Source organism: Peromyscus eremicus, chromosome 1 (genome assembly GCF_949786415.1).
Source record: "Peromyscus eremicus chromosome 1, PerEre_H2_v1, whole genome shotgun sequence".
Lineage (NCBI taxonomy): Eukaryota > Metazoa > Chordata > Mammalia > Rodentia > Cricetidae > Peromyscus > Peromyscus eremicus.
This window is the reverse complement of record NC_081416.1, coordinates 167,342,451-167,357,224: the sequence shown is the minus strand read 5'-3', so window position 1 is coordinate 167,357,224 and position 14,774 is coordinate 167,342,451. Positions and strand designations below refer to the sequence as shown.

The 14,774-nt window shown below is 49.6% G+C and overlaps 1 protein-coding gene across 14 annotated transcripts in view; it reads right to left on the bottom strand.

The window, feature by feature from the left end:
- Pou2f2 (POU class 2 homeobox 2) overlaps positions 1 to 11,629 on the bottom strand; it is a 29,512-nt gene extending 17,883 nt beyond the window's left edge. For 5 of the 14 annotated variants that reach the window (XM_059253504.1, XM_059253505.1, XM_059253509.1 and 2 more), the window contains exons 1-4: positions 11,566 to 11,629; positions 11,435 to 11,469; positions 11,253 to 11,309; positions 5,825 to 5,941 (exon numbers count right to left, since the gene is read on the bottom strand). In XM_059253504.1, coding sequence (XP_059109487.1) covers positions 5,825 to 5,941; positions 11,253 to 11,309; positions 11,435 to 11,469; positions 11,566 to 11,623 — 267 coding nt within the window. In that variant the 5' untranslated portion in view covers positions 11,624 to 11,629. Of the gene's footprint in view, positions 1 to 5,313; positions 5,599 to 5,824; positions 6,008 to 11,252; positions 11,310 to 11,434; positions 11,470 to 11,565 lie in introns of all 14 variants that reach the window. The other 9 variants (XM_059253502.1, XM_059253503.1, XM_059253508.1 and 6 more) reach the window with 5 other exon arrangements.
- Positions 11,630 to 14,774: the final 3,145 nt, after the last annotated feature.

Genomic DNA, 14,774 nt, shown 5'->3' with positions numbered 1-14,774 from the left:
TACTCCACAGCAGACCTTTTCAATGATCTGAGCCAAACATTTTCGTTGTCCCTCAGCTGCCTAGAGTTCAGCTTTGGACTGGATGATGTCCAATACGCTTATCCTCTGCTGCCTCTCCCCACCACTCTGGCCCAGCTTCTGAGCTGGCCCCGCTTCTGAGCTGGCCCAGCTTCTGAGCTGGCCCGCTTTCTTGCATCATGCCTGCACTTCCTACTGTCTGCAAGCCTTTCCTTCTGCTCACCCACCTATGAACCATTGTGGAATAATCTTTTTGTGCACTGTGAAGATGTGTCTTTGCCAAGGCACCTTCTGATGGGTTTAATAAAGAGCTAAAGGGCCAATATCTAGGCAGGAGGTAAAGGCGGGACTTCATGGCACAGAGAGGACTCTGGGAAGAAGAGAGGCAGAGATGCCAGGGAGATGAAGAAGGCGTCAGACACACAGAATGGGGGAAAGATTAAAAAGCCACATGGTAAAATGTAGATTAATAAAAATATGAGTTAACTTAAGTTATAAGAGCTAGTGGGACAAGCCTAAGCTAAGGCTGAGCTTTCATAATTAATAAGTCTCCATGTCATTATTTGGGAGCTGGATGGTGGGACAGAAAAAGACTTGTTACAATAAACTTCTACTACCACCTCCCAAAAGCCTTCCTGACTCCCTCAAACACTAGACATGTTCCTGGATCCAAATTTCCCACCAGATCCAGTGGGCACTGTCATTCACAAGACCCTCTTAGCCTAGGAGATGATGTTAAACATCATTCTGTATTCCGTTTCCACCCTACAAACACAAAATGATGTTTTCACGGTTAATGTTAAGTTTTCAGTCGATGCCAAGCCCTACTGCAGGCGTTCTGAAACACTCCCCTGAAGAGATGCCTTCCCTTCCCTTGATTGAAAAACCGTAACAACAAAACAGCCCTCATTGATCTGATAAACATCCACACAGCTCCCTCAGTAGAATGCACCATACCAAGCATTGGACAGGCCAATTATCCGACTGTATATAATATAATTGTCCTTTCATAGGTACAGCAGAGAAACTGCAGGGAAGCATCGTGCTAAACAGTTTAACTAGCAGGGGAACTTCCCCTTTTTATTTTATATTATTATATCATTTTAAAGTGGTGGGTCATGAATCTTTGTTGTTGTTGTTGTTGTTGTTGTTGTTGTTGCTTGTTTTTGTGGTTTGAACCCAGGGCCTCAGGCAAACCAGGTAAGTACTCTACAGCAGAGCCACACCCCCAGACCCTCCCTGGGGGATTCTAGGCAGGGGCTCTACCACTGAGCCACATTCCAACCCCTCACTGGGGGATTCTAGGCAGGGGCTCTACCACTGAGCCATACTCTCAGACCCTCACTGGGCGATTCTAGGCAGGGGCTCTACCACTGAGCCACATCTCCAGCCCCTCCCTGTGGGATTCTAGGCAGGGGCTCTACCACTGAGCCACACCTCCAACCCCTCACTGGGGTATTCTAGGCAAGTGATCTACCACTGAGCCACACCCCAGCCCCTCCCTGGGGGATTCTAGGCAAGTGATCTACCATTATGCTATACCCATAGCCCCAAGAGTGCTTTGGATGGGACTTCTTATTTTCAAACGTAACACATTTTAGTTATGCCTGTTTCACTACAAGCCAGCGAGTCTCCTGGGAGACAAAGATGCCTGTGACCCATTCCTAAGTCCCTATATTCTGCCAGGGTCCTACACACAGGAGGCCTAGGGATGTTAGTGACCTGACTGCAGGGACAGAGCTGAGCAGGCAAAGAAGTGGAAGCAGGGAGAAGAGACTTAAGCCCCAGGAGCTGGTCTAGAGCTGTGGGTCCATGGGCAAGTCAGGGTGGGAGGAGCTGTCCCCGGTCCCTGTGCACTGCCCAGCACAGGAGCTGCAGCACAGGCTACTCTTGAGCAGATAAGGCCACAGGGCAACTCAGCTCACGAGAAATGAATTCCTAGAACTTGTATTCAGCTTTGCACCTGCCGAGGGGATCGAGTGGAAAGATCCAGAATGAGGGCGGCTAGGAGGGAAATGAGCAAGACGAAAGGCTTTGCGGGGAGAAGTGCAAGGGGGTCTAGCCATGAGGGCAGGATGGGACAGCAAGTGGCTGAGCATCAGCCCGACTGTGGTCCTGAGGCTGTGTGAACTCAGACAGTGTCCGTGGCTCACTCCTGAGGTGGTGGGATGGCCAGGAGAGCGGTCTACCTCTCCTCTTTCCTCTACTGTGCTGAGAGGCAGTTCCCCAGATGCACTCAGACACAACTGGACCAGGAAAGCCAGGATGAATGTGGGGGATCTGAGCTGGGGGTGATGGACGAAGAGGAGCTTTCCGGGTAATGGAAGAGAGTAACCCAGGATGGAGAGGAAAACGGCAACAAAGCCAGTAGCCTGAGCGAGAAGCCCCGATACCCTGTGCTGTGTGTGCTACCAAGCGAATGATGTGCACCTGCTGCGGGAGTCTCTGGTGGCCCCGGTGGGAGGGGACTGGAAACCATGTCCCCATGAAGGATGGCTGAGGCAAAGGCCACCACAGGCAGGCCATGTGGTTAGAGCCCTGAGCTCCCAGGCCAGCTCTGCCAATCCTACTCACACTGTGACCCGAGGCACGCCATTTTGTCACTGTGACTCTCCAGCATTCTGCCTTGGCTGAGGGATGACACTTGCCCTTTAGAGGTCATTGTTGGTGTCTGGGACAGATGCAACTCCCATTTATTGCCATGGGCTGAGCCTAGTATGAGTGGGGCTGTGCTAGGAAGAGCCCTCGTGAAGCAGAGTGCTGGCTGAGACCCTGAACGAGGCCCAGGGGCAGGCCCAGTGTTCAGGAGAGTCCTGAAGGGGGTGCATCCATAATGAGATGGACCTCGTAAAACGGGTAAAGTCCCTGTAAGGACAGCCCCACAAGGGCTGGACAGTTCCCCTTCATAGACAGTTCCCCCAGGAGTGTGGGGGGAGATGGAAGGTGGCGTGAGAGAAAAGTGGTGAAAGATACCCTGAGGGAAGTTAAAAGGGTTTCTTTGCTACAGGATTTCCCAAGACTTTTACCACCTTAGAATGTGGTGAACTTAAGTGCTTGTAGAAGTGAGACAGGCAGCAGGCTGCAGAAGATTGACTGGGCTCCTCTGCATGGACTTTTTTCCTTTACTGGGGATTTAACCTAATCCTCTTGCATGCATATCAGGCAAGCACCCTACCACTGAGCCACGCCTCCAGCCCCTCACTGGGGGATTCTAGGCAGGGGCTCTACCACTGAGCCACACCCCAGCCCCTCACTGGGGGATTCTAGGCAGGTGCTCTACCACTGAACCACACCCCAGCCCCTCACTGGGGGATTCTAGGCAGGGGCTCTACCACTGAACTACATTTTCAGCCTTCCTTTCACTTTTTATTTTGAGATCAAGTCTCACTACTTTGTTTTCTTCATGACAGGGTCTCACTGTGTAGCTCTGGCTGTCCTGGAACTCACTACATAGACCAGGCCGGACTTGAAATCACAGAGATCCTGCCTATGCCTCCTGGGTGCTGGGACTGAAGGCATACACCACTGCACCCAGCTAAGTCTCACCACTTTTGAACTACCTCTGCTACCAGCCACCACTGTACGGACAATTTATCCATTACTGTTGAGTTGAATTGTGCCCCACCCCCCAAAGATAGGTTAAAGTACCAAGCCTTGGTACCTGTAAATATGACCTTATTTTGAAATAGGCTCTCTGCAGATACGACAAAGTTAAAGTAAGCTCACTAAGCTCTAACACAGTGACTGATGCCCTAATAAGAGCAAGCAATCAGGACACAGACATACACAGAGACAGAAGTCCATGTGTTAACGCAGACAGATCTGGAGTGACCCACCTGGTCTCCACCTTGGACACTAAGGATCGCTGGCACCCCCAGGAGCTATACACAAGAAGGGTTTTTCCTAAACCTTCAGACAGAGCACGGCTCTGCTGGCATCTTAACTTTGGCAATGTGGCCTGAGACAATACATTTCTGGACTTTGTGAGCTGGTGGGTTTTAGTTTGTTGTTTTCTTTTTTTGGACAGGGTTTTGTTAGGTAGCTCAAGCTCGATTCAGATTCCCAGAGATCCTCCTGTCTCAGCCTCCTGAGTGCTGGGGTTGCAGATATGCTCCAACACGTGGAGTTCCATTTCGGTTTTGACTCATTCGGTTGACGGCAGCTTGTAATGGCGACTTCCGGAAACAAGCATAGCCACTAATTCGTGATTTGGGTAAATGTGTCAACGCCAGCACTGGGAGAGCGGAACGTGGTGTTTTGTTTGTTTGTTTTTTTTTTTTTTTTTTTTTTTTTGAGACAGGGTTTCTCTGTGTAGCCCTGGCTGTCTGGGAACTCACTCTGTAGACCAGGCTGGCCTTGAACTCAGAATTCTTCCTGCCTCTGCCTCCTGAGTGCTGGGATTAAAGTCGTGCGCCACCACTGCCCACCTGAAACATGTTTTTAAATTCAGTTCAATGACCTCTTAACTGGAAGATCATCTTGTGGGATGAACCAAGAAGTAGGGTACTAATTCTGAGGGGTTTTGTTTATTTGTATTTTTTTTTTCTGAGACTGACAGGTCTCATGTAGCCTAGGCTGTCCTCAAACTCACTGTGTAGCCATTGATGACCTGTCGGTCTGTTTTCACCTCCTGAGGGCTGGGGTCACAGGTGTGTGCCACCACACTAGATTTTTGAGGTACTAGGGTTTGAACTCAGGGTTTTGTGAATGCCAAGCAAGCATTCTACCAACTGAGCTACACTCTCACACACTAATTCCAGAGCGTTAATTCTCGTTCCCAGCCCTTTTGTTTTGTTTTGTTTGTTTAAAGATTTATTTATTTATTATGTATACAGAGTTCTGCCTGCATAAAGAAGGCACCAGATCTTATTATAGATGGTTGTGAGGCACCATGTGGGTGCTGGGAATTGAACTCAGGACCTCTGGAAGAGCGGCCATCTCTCCAGCTCAGCCTTTTCGTTTTTATGCACACGTAGATACCATTCCTGGGAATAAGGGTGGTGACTCCTGGTTTCATTATAAGTTGAGCTTTTAGAAGATGCACAGAAAGCGTGTAGCTCAACCCACCATGAAGATCACTCACGTATATGGGATACTCCTTGTGAGCCTTGCTTTAATCATCTGTACGATGGGAAGGCACGCTCTCCCAAGGCTTCCCACAGGTGCAGAACCACCTGGCGCATGCATGGTTGGTGTCAGAAGGGCCCTTGTGGACCAGTTATCCCCCACCTTGTGCACGCACCCTGCTTCTGCAGGTCCCTTACTGCAAGTAGGATGCTTGGTGGCTGCCCTTACCTGTGCTGTGAGCTGGATGGGTTGGGACAAGGTGAGCTGTGGGGTCCCTGGGGGCTGGCTGGCAGGCTGTGATGGCGGCAGGTCACCTCCCCCAGAGGAGGCTGGGGGCTGCGAGGCAGAGGAGGAGACAGAGGAGGAGGCAGAGGAGGTGGAGGAGGCAGCGGCTGCGGCGGCGGCGGCGGCGTTGGCGGCGGCGGCACTGGACTGCTGCACGGCAGCAGCCAGCAGCTGGGCCTGGGCTTGCTGAAGGAGAAGCTGCTGCTGAGCAGGCATTAGCGCTGTGAGCTGTGGGCGGCCGGCCGAGTAGGCAGAGAGCAGGGCAGCAGGGGCAGAGAAGGCAGAAAGGGGTTAGTATTCGAATCAAGCCGTTAGGAGACACATCCTTCACAGGACAGAGGAGGAGAAGAGGCAAGGGTGAGAGTGTCTGTGGCCTCGGTGAGACTTGTCACCTGCATGGCCTGCAGCGGATGGGAGGGCATGCCTTCTGCCAGGGCCTCTACCAAATACTTACCCCAGCTAGCTGGCTGCCCGTCAACATGAGTTGGGCCTGGGGCAGATGAGGCTGAGCCGGCTGGGGGGGCGGGGGTGCTGCCTGGGCTGAGTCACCACTGAGGTCTTCAGCCTTGATCTGGGGAGGAGAGAGGCAGGGTCCGGGACCCCAGAATGTTAAGTGGAGGCCAGAGAGAATGCCCACCTGTGAACCAAAAAGAGGGTATGCGTGTGGCTGTGGCAGCCCTGGCACAGGGGAGTCGGCTGGAGCAGTGCCAAGGCTGTGGCTTGAGGCCTCTGGCCACTTCTCTGGCCTCAGTGTCCTTTCCCTGCGGGAGAGGCCACCTTTGGAAAGCACCTTCCTCCTCCCAGGAGTCACTTTCCCCACCTATAAAATGGGAAATGCCGGTGCTAGGAGCGTAGGGAGGTCTCTAGGACTCGCACATGCCCCCCTTGCCTTCAGCTTGGGGTACAACTCCTTTGTTGTTGTTGTTGTGGCTTTTTGTTTTCTGTTTTTTGAGACAGGGCCTCACTACGTAGCTCTGGTTGTCTTGGAACTCACTGTGTAGAACAGGCTGGCCTGGAACTCATGGAGATCCACCCACCTCTGCTTCCTGAGTGCTGGGATTAAAGGTGTGTGCCACCACACTGAGTTAGGGCTGCAGCTCTTATTTGTCCGTTGGAATAAAATTTTGTTGAGCAGGCTGGAGAAATGGCTCAGTGGTTAAGAGCACTGGCTACTCTTCCAGGGGACCAAGATTTGGTTCCCAGCACCCACATGGCAGCACAACCATGGATCGGTAACTCAAGTTCTGGGGTATCTGGCCCCCTCTTCTGGCCCTTGTGGGCACCAATGATGCATATATGCACACGGTGCAAAGACAAACATACATGCAAATCTCTTACAAACATAAAATTAAATTAATTTTTTTTGTTGTTGAAAAGAAGGGTCTTGCATGTTTAAAAAAATCACTACCAGAGGCTAGAAATCGTGGTACACCCCTGTAATCCAGGCATTTCAGGAGGAGGCAGAGGCAGGGGCCTTGCTGTGAGTGCCAGGCCAACCAGGGCTGCTGCACATATATTTAGGAATGGATGGATAGATAGATAGATAGATAGATAGATAGATAGATAGATAGATAGATAGATGATAGATACATAGACACATACATAGAAAGATAATAGATATATAAATACATAGATACATACATAGATGATAGATAGATAGATAGATCATAGATAGATGATAGATATATAGATAGATAATAGATAGATGATAGATAATATGTAGATAGATGATACATAGATGATAGATAGATAGATAGATAGATAGATGTAATAACAACTAGTGAGAAAAGCAGACATGAATTTGAAAAATTATAAGGAGGGGGATATGGGAAGGTCTGGAGGAAGGAAAGGGAAGGGAAAAATAATGTAATCATATTATAATATCAAATACATGCCAGACAGTGATGGCACATACTTTTAATCCCAGCACTTGGGAGGCAGAGGCAGGCAGATCTGAGTTTGAGGCCAGCCTGGTCTACAGAGTGAGTTCCAGAACAGCTAGGGCTGCATAGAGAAACCCTGTCTTGAAAAAACCAAAAATTAGCTGGGCAGTGGTGGTGCACGCCTTTAATCCCAGCACTCGGGAGGCAGGGGCAGGCAGATCTCTGTGAGTTTGAGGTCAGCCTGGTCTACAGAGCAAGTTCCAGGACAGCTAGAGCTACACAGAGAAACCCTGTCTCAAAAAACCAAAAAAAGAAAGAAAGAAAGAAAGAAAGAAAGAAAGAAAGAAAGAAAGAAAGAAAGAAAGAAAAAAGAAAGACCCAAAAATAAATTTTAAAAAGATAATTTTTTTTTAATTCTGGAAAAAAAACTCAAAACAATAAAACCTTACCAGCCGGAGAGGGTATAGTATGAGTACTTGTAATCCCAGCACTTGGGAAACTGAGGCAGGAGGACTGTGAGTCTGAGGACCAGCCTGTGCTATATATTGATACCCTAATCTCAAAAAATAAACAGCTTAGTACTTCACAAACCCTTATGATTATGGAGACAAGCAGATGATACCCATGGGGGATTCAGACAAAAGAGGACGGGGCATGCTGGAGACCCACCCTGCTCTTACCAGTCCCTCACTTCAGAGACTAAAACAGAGCCACAGCCAAGACAGCAGAGAGCTGCTGATCCTGGCCTGTGCATGAGCTAGAGGTGGCTCCAGCTTCTCCCTGTCTCGCTCACCATGACACAGATACAGCTTGCAGTAAATACATAAAACAGGCCAGCGTCAAGCCATCCTTGACTTCTTCCTCTTCTCCACAAAAAAGCCACACAGCGGGGACTGTGGGTTGAAAGGATGCTGGCTGAGGGTGCCTGGGACCGTCTGGGTGATGGCCAGATTGACAGATACCATATTTTCTGGACCAGACCAGACATTAGGGACCATCTTGCAGCTCAGCATCTCATTTTGCAAAAGCAGATCGAGAGAGAGATTGACTTATGCAAGCTGACGCAGCGGGTTGACAGGAGAGTGACATCTGGTAGGCAGAGGGAGATAAGTAGACAGACAGAGGCTCGGGAAAGGCCAAATGACAGACCCTGATGTCTCAGATCATGGGATAGAAGTGTCAGAAGTTTTAGGCATAAAAGGGTGAGGCAGGAAATGACACTATGAGAAGTTGGAGTTATGAGCCAAGCAGCGGTGGCACACGCCTTTAATCCCAGCACTTCCGAGGCAGACGCAAGTGGATCTCTGTGAGTTCAAGGCCAGCCTGGTCTACAGAGTGAGATCCAAGACAGGCACCAAAACTGCATGAAGAAACCCTGTCTCGAAAAAAAAAATAAAAATAAAAAAATAAAATAAAAATAATAATAAGTTGGAGATATGGACTTTTCCCGGAAAGGACATTAAAGGGTCTCGTAATCAACTTTAAAAAATATTTATATTTTTTATTTTATTTATTTTATTTTATCTGGCATGGGTGTGCCCATGCCCAAACACACGTGTGTAGGTGAGAAGACAACTTGCAGAAATTAGTTCTCTCCTCCCACCACATGGGTCCTGAGGATTGAACTCAGGTCATTCAGGCTTGGCAGCAAGCACCTTTACCCACTGAGCCTTCTCGCTCCACCTTCCATTAAATTGCTTACTTGGTTTTTTAAAAACAAAAAACAAAATCCCAAGGTTTTGCTACATTATGTAGCCCAGGCTGGCCTCAAACTCAGGGCACTTTTCTTGCCTTAGCCTCTTTAGGGCTGAGATTAGAAGCATGTATCATTATATTCAACAGTATTCTTGGAGCGTGCATAGCTTGGGAAAATTATGAACGATAGACTAATGATCCACCTGTATGTGTGTGTGTGTGTGTGTGTGTGTGTGTGTGTGTGTGTGTATATATATATATATATATATACATACATACATATATATGTAAATATGTATTGTATTTTAATATGAAGTTGAAGAACACTGAAAACTTTTTGGTTTTGGTTTTTTGAGACAGGCTGTCCTGGAGCTCTCTCTGTAGACCAGGTTGGCCTTGATCTCACAGAGATCTGCCTGCCTCTGCCTCCCACGTGCTGGGATTAAATGCATGTACAACCATGCTCAGCTTCTGTTTTTGAAGCATGTCTCAGGCAGCCCAGGCTGGTCTCAAATTCTCTAGATAGTCAGGGATGATCTCGAACTTCTGATGTTCCTGTCTCCACCTCCTGGTGCTAGGATTCAGGGATGTACTGCACCGCCTGGTTTATGGAGTATTGGGGATCAAACCCAGGGTCATCATGCATGCTAGACAAGCACTCCCGATGGAGCCACATCCCTGGCCTATTTTGTTTTGAGAAGGGGTCTTGCTAAGTTGCTCTGACTAGCCTGGAACTTACTATTGCAGCCTACGTTGGCCTCCAGAGAGCTGGCATTGAATGCTTGCCCCAGTACAATTGACCGTGATGACATTTTAAGCATCTCACCAATGCCAGCTAATCTTCCCTTTCAACTGGTGGAGAAGAGGCCCTGGGGTTAGACCCTTCAGCACATGAGGGACTCTGGGTAGAATTTAATAATCATTGTATTTATTTCCATGGTAAGTGATTCTGGTTTTCCATTCATGAAATTTCCATTTAAAACCCATTTATTCAAGCTGTTGAAAAACGAAGCTGTTCATGAGTTGGTAATTGTCGAAACTGATTGATGGGTTCCTGGGGGTTGGTATTTTCGCTACACGCTTCTATTTTTGTATCACATTTTCCATAATAAAATGTTTTTTAAAATTGAGCCACTTAACAAAATTATTATGTAAATAATAATCCACAGCAGTGCACCGATACATCGGGGATGGAGGCACAGGGATCGCTGTGGCTGGGGAAACTCCAATGCAGAGGAGGTGGAGAGAGGTGAAGAGAAAAGGCCAGGGCTGTAGAAGCAGGGTGAAATGTGGAAGAAATTCCAGGCCTGAGAAGGAGATGGAGGACCCTTCACTGCCCCTCACTGGCTTCCCAAAGAAAGCTGCTGTTAGGAGCAGAGGAAATGGCAAAGATGGATGGGCACACACTGCTGGGCTGAGGCAAACACTAAGGCTCAGGGCCAGCTCAGGAGTTGGGGGGCCCTTCTGACGCAGGCCCTGGGTCCCAGTGCAGAGTATAAAAGACACTTGATCACAACGTATTTTGTCCTCCCAGCATTGGGGACAGAGCGGACAGGGAAAGGACCTCAGAGGTCGCCCCATCTCCAGTCTGACTGCCCCCCCTCCCCCAGCGTTAGCAAAGGGAAACTAAGAAGCTCAGAGAGGGGAAGTGACTTTCCCATGGTCACAGAGCAAAGATGCAGGGCTGGGTGAGAGGCGCTTCTGAGCCTCACCTAGTCCTTCAGGCACCTCTGGTCAGGGCTCTGTCCATGCCCCCACATTCTTGCTTCTCCTTTTAGGCGTCTGAACCTGGTCTGTGGCCCTTACCACTATCAGGCTAAATGGAGCCTGGGCCCCAGAAGCTCCCTAAGCCCCACAGTGCCTAGCACAGAGGCCCCTCCTCTCCATCACCCTCTCCTTCATCCCATGGGTGTCAACACTGCATCTGCCAACTTCTCTTATCCCGTTCCCTGCTGTGTGTGTGTGTGTGTGTGTGTGTGTGTGTGTGTGTGTGTGTGTTGGGGTACAGGGGTGCTTCAGGCCCCTTCGGCCAGGGAAGTCGGGATGGGGGAGGAGCCTTGGCTTCCTGTTGTTATCGCCCTGGGGCTCTGGGGGGGATTTCCCTGGCCACCCCCACCCCCTAGGGAAGGGGAAGGAGGACTGGGTGAGTCACAAGCCTGGGGCGGGAACCCAAGGGTGAGAAGGGGCAGGAGGAACCTTGTCACCGGGTCCTCTTGCAGGACCTGGGTCCACAGCAGGCATGCTGAAGATGTCCTTCATCCCACATACCACCTCCCTTCCCAGAACGATCTCACGGGTGCTTACCTTGGTGCTAGGGCCAGTTGGGGACACAGAGAATGAGGAAGCCTTATTCTGGGGGTTCTGTGAAGAGAGAATTGGGGCAAAGGGATGAGAATGGTGTCGTGAAAAGTTCTGGACAGCTGTCCCCACTAACCACTGCTCTCTCCTTCCCTTCCTGCCCTCGAGCGTGCCTGAGCCATCCTGACCTGATGGTTAGCGTCCGGTCCATTTCTTTCGGTGTCTGTGAAGGGAAAGAAAGGTCATGTTGCCAGCCATTCCTACACACTGTCCCCATTCTCACCTGCCCACTTCCCCGCCTCTGCCCATCCCCACTCACCTGTGTGCTCTGATGGGGAGTCCAGACTCTGCTTTTCGGCCTCCAGGGGCTTAGACATTCTTATTTCTGGAAACAGAGAAGGAATGAAAACAGAGGGAAGGAGAGGAAGCCAGGAGGACTCCGAGGTCCTTCTGCCAGCTCCCACCCCCTCTACCTTCCCAGCCCCACTGCTACCCCTGACGCTTCGAAGTCTTTTTCAGAGAGTTCTGGGCCTCTGCCTTCCCCTGGAAGGACAAGAGAGGGCACCTCCAAAAAGTAGTACAGGAGGTGTCAACCACTGTGAGGCACCGGGGCGGGGTGGAATATGGTCACAAGAAGGCATCAGCTGTCTGGGAGGAGCCGATGAGGTCCATGAAGGAGCCAGTACGACCTCTGGCCTCCTCCCAGACAGGTGGCCGAGGCTCTAGCCCCACCATACCGAGTTTCGAGTGAGACATGTTTTCCACTCTGAGTAGGGCAAGCGAGATATGATGGGGTTGCCAGAACCCCAAAGTGGGGAGCTGTCAGATCTCAGGGTGTGATTCAGCCATCCTCTGACCCACCACTTTCCCTGTCCCCAGGTCCCCACATAACTCCCACTGGCCTTCCGTCTTGCATGATGTCACAAGCCTGGCAGCCCCATCCTACTCCCCTCCAACCCCAACACCATCCACCTCTACCCTGACCCTGGTCTCCAAAGCAATCCTAGACTTTATAGCTCCCAGCTGCTCTCTCAAATCTACATGCATTCTGTAGTTTCCAGAACCCAAGGAAGGTAGCAGGTAGTGAGCCGGGCACCAGAGGAACCAAAGTCCTCACAGTACTGATACCTATCATCAAAGATGCATATCTGCCACCTCCCAGCACAGAGCCAGGCAGGACACATGGGCCACTGGTACTAAGACACTCCATTTCACGTGGAGGAAGCTGAGACTCCAGGGGCTTTCATGCCAACAGGAACACATCAGCAGCAGTGGGTATCCTGATCACACCCTGGTGTTCCTGAATCCAGGGGCTCTGCTTCTAATCTGGACACCTCTGGGTTAACAGTCCTCAGGCCTCATCTTGAACAGTTCAAAGCCTGTGCTCATCAGGGTCCTGACTCCTACCCTCCTGAGCCTGGGCCACAGCAAGAGCTGGGTTTCAGCCCCACCCGTTCTCAGTTCCCTGAGCCTCAACCCATACTCAGATATTCAGCCCATACTCCAAGTCCTTCGTATGACCGTGACTCTCAATAGTCTCAGACCTAACTCATGACACCCCTCCTCAATTACCCAAAAGCCCCACCAAAATCACGAAATCCCTATCAAATAAGGCACCCAGCTCCAGTGTGCTCCACACCTCATATGGTCACAGAGGGCAGGCTGAAGTGTGGAGAGGAACTCTGCACCAAGAAAAAACAGTCAGATTCTAGGAATTTTGTAATTGAGGATTACAAACCCACTCATGTTTGAGAGTCCTAATTCAAAGCTAGGCTGAGGGGGCAGGTGATGGCTTGGAGGCTAAGAGCAAGTACTGTTCTTAGAGAGGACTGGAGTTCAGTTCCCAGCACCCACATCTGGTAGCTCACAATTGCCTGTAACTCCAATTCCAGGGGATCTAAAGCTTTCGAACATGTGCACATACTGATGACCCCCTCCCATATATGTAACTATCAAAAAAAAAAAAAGCCGAGTCGGGCATTGTGCATGTGTTACTGGTGTGAGCATAAATAATACAAACACTCCACAGAAAGCTGAGGAGATGGCTGCTCCCTGTGACCCAGTACCTCCACTTCCAGGTACCTGGTGAGCAGAGGAAGCTCTGACCATGTGTCTCAGTGGTAGAGCGATCACCTAGCATGCACAGGGCCCTGGGATCCACTCCCAGCAAAAACACACAAACATACACACAAAGGCAAAAGATGGCTTGCCATCAAAAGCTCAGGCCCCGATATTCAGACTTTGAATCGTAGCTCCAAATTGGAGAAAAACTGAAGAGCCTATCGGCGGACCAGATAACCAAAATGTGGTATGTCCATACAATGAAGTACACTACACCAGAGAAAAGGAGCAAAGTCCTGCTTCAGACACGCCACCAAGTCTTGCAGGCTGAGTGAGAGTGGCCAAACACAGGCGCAAACATACAGCTCTGAATCTAATACCCAGAGCTTAAAACCCAGCAAACCAGTCTGGTCGTGGTGACAAAGGCTGGTAACTCCAGGGTTGGAGAGGATCAGGAACTCAAGGTCACCTTTAGCTACATAGTAAGTTTGCAACTAGCCTGGGCTACAAGAGACCCTATCTCAAAACAAACAAAAACTGGAGCTGATGTGATGGCCCAGCGTACAAAAAGGACTTGCCACGGCAGCCTGACGACCTGAGTTCAATACCTGGAACCCGCTGTGAGAGGGGAAAACTGACTCCTGAGAGCTGTCCTCTGACCTCCACACACACCTTGGCACGTGCTCCAGTAATAATAAGTAATTTTTTAAAAAACTCACAAAAACAAGCTGGGCGGTGGTGGCGCACGCCTTTAATCCCAGCACCCCAGAGGCAGAGGCAGGCGGATCTCTGTGAGTTCAAAGGCCAGCCTGGTCTACAGAGCTGGTTCCAGGACAGCCAGAGCTGTTACACAGAGGAATTCTGTCTCAAAAAACAAAAAACAAAAAGCAAAACAAAAAGAAAAAAAAGTCACAAAAACATAAAACAAACTGCTTAGGCCTTCTAGGGCAGTGGTCCTCAGCCTTCCTAATAAAAGCAAAACAAAAACAAAAAAAAAGTCACAAAAACATAAAACAAACTGCTTAGGCCTTCTAGGGCAGTGGTCCTCAGCCTTCCTAATGCTGCGACCCTTTAACACAGTTCCCCATGTTGTGCTGACCCCCAGCTATAAAATTATTTCGTTGTCACTTCATATTGTAATTTCGCTGCTGGTGTGAATCACTATGTAAATATCTGATATGCAGGATATCTGGTATGTGACTCCTCCCAAAGGGTCATTCGACTCCCCATAAGGGTCTAGACCCACAGGTTGAGAACCACTGTCCTAGGAGCTCAGGCTATCAAAGTCACACAGGTGGGTGAGCATCTGTGAGGAGCATTTATCAGGAAAGATGTGAGGGAGGCAGCAGGGTCTTCATATGTCAGAATTCACCATGCTTGTCACTTAAAATCTGACACTTAACTATGCAGGTTTTTGTTTGTTTTTTTTTTTTAAACAGGGTTTCTCTGTGTAGCCCTGGCTGTCCT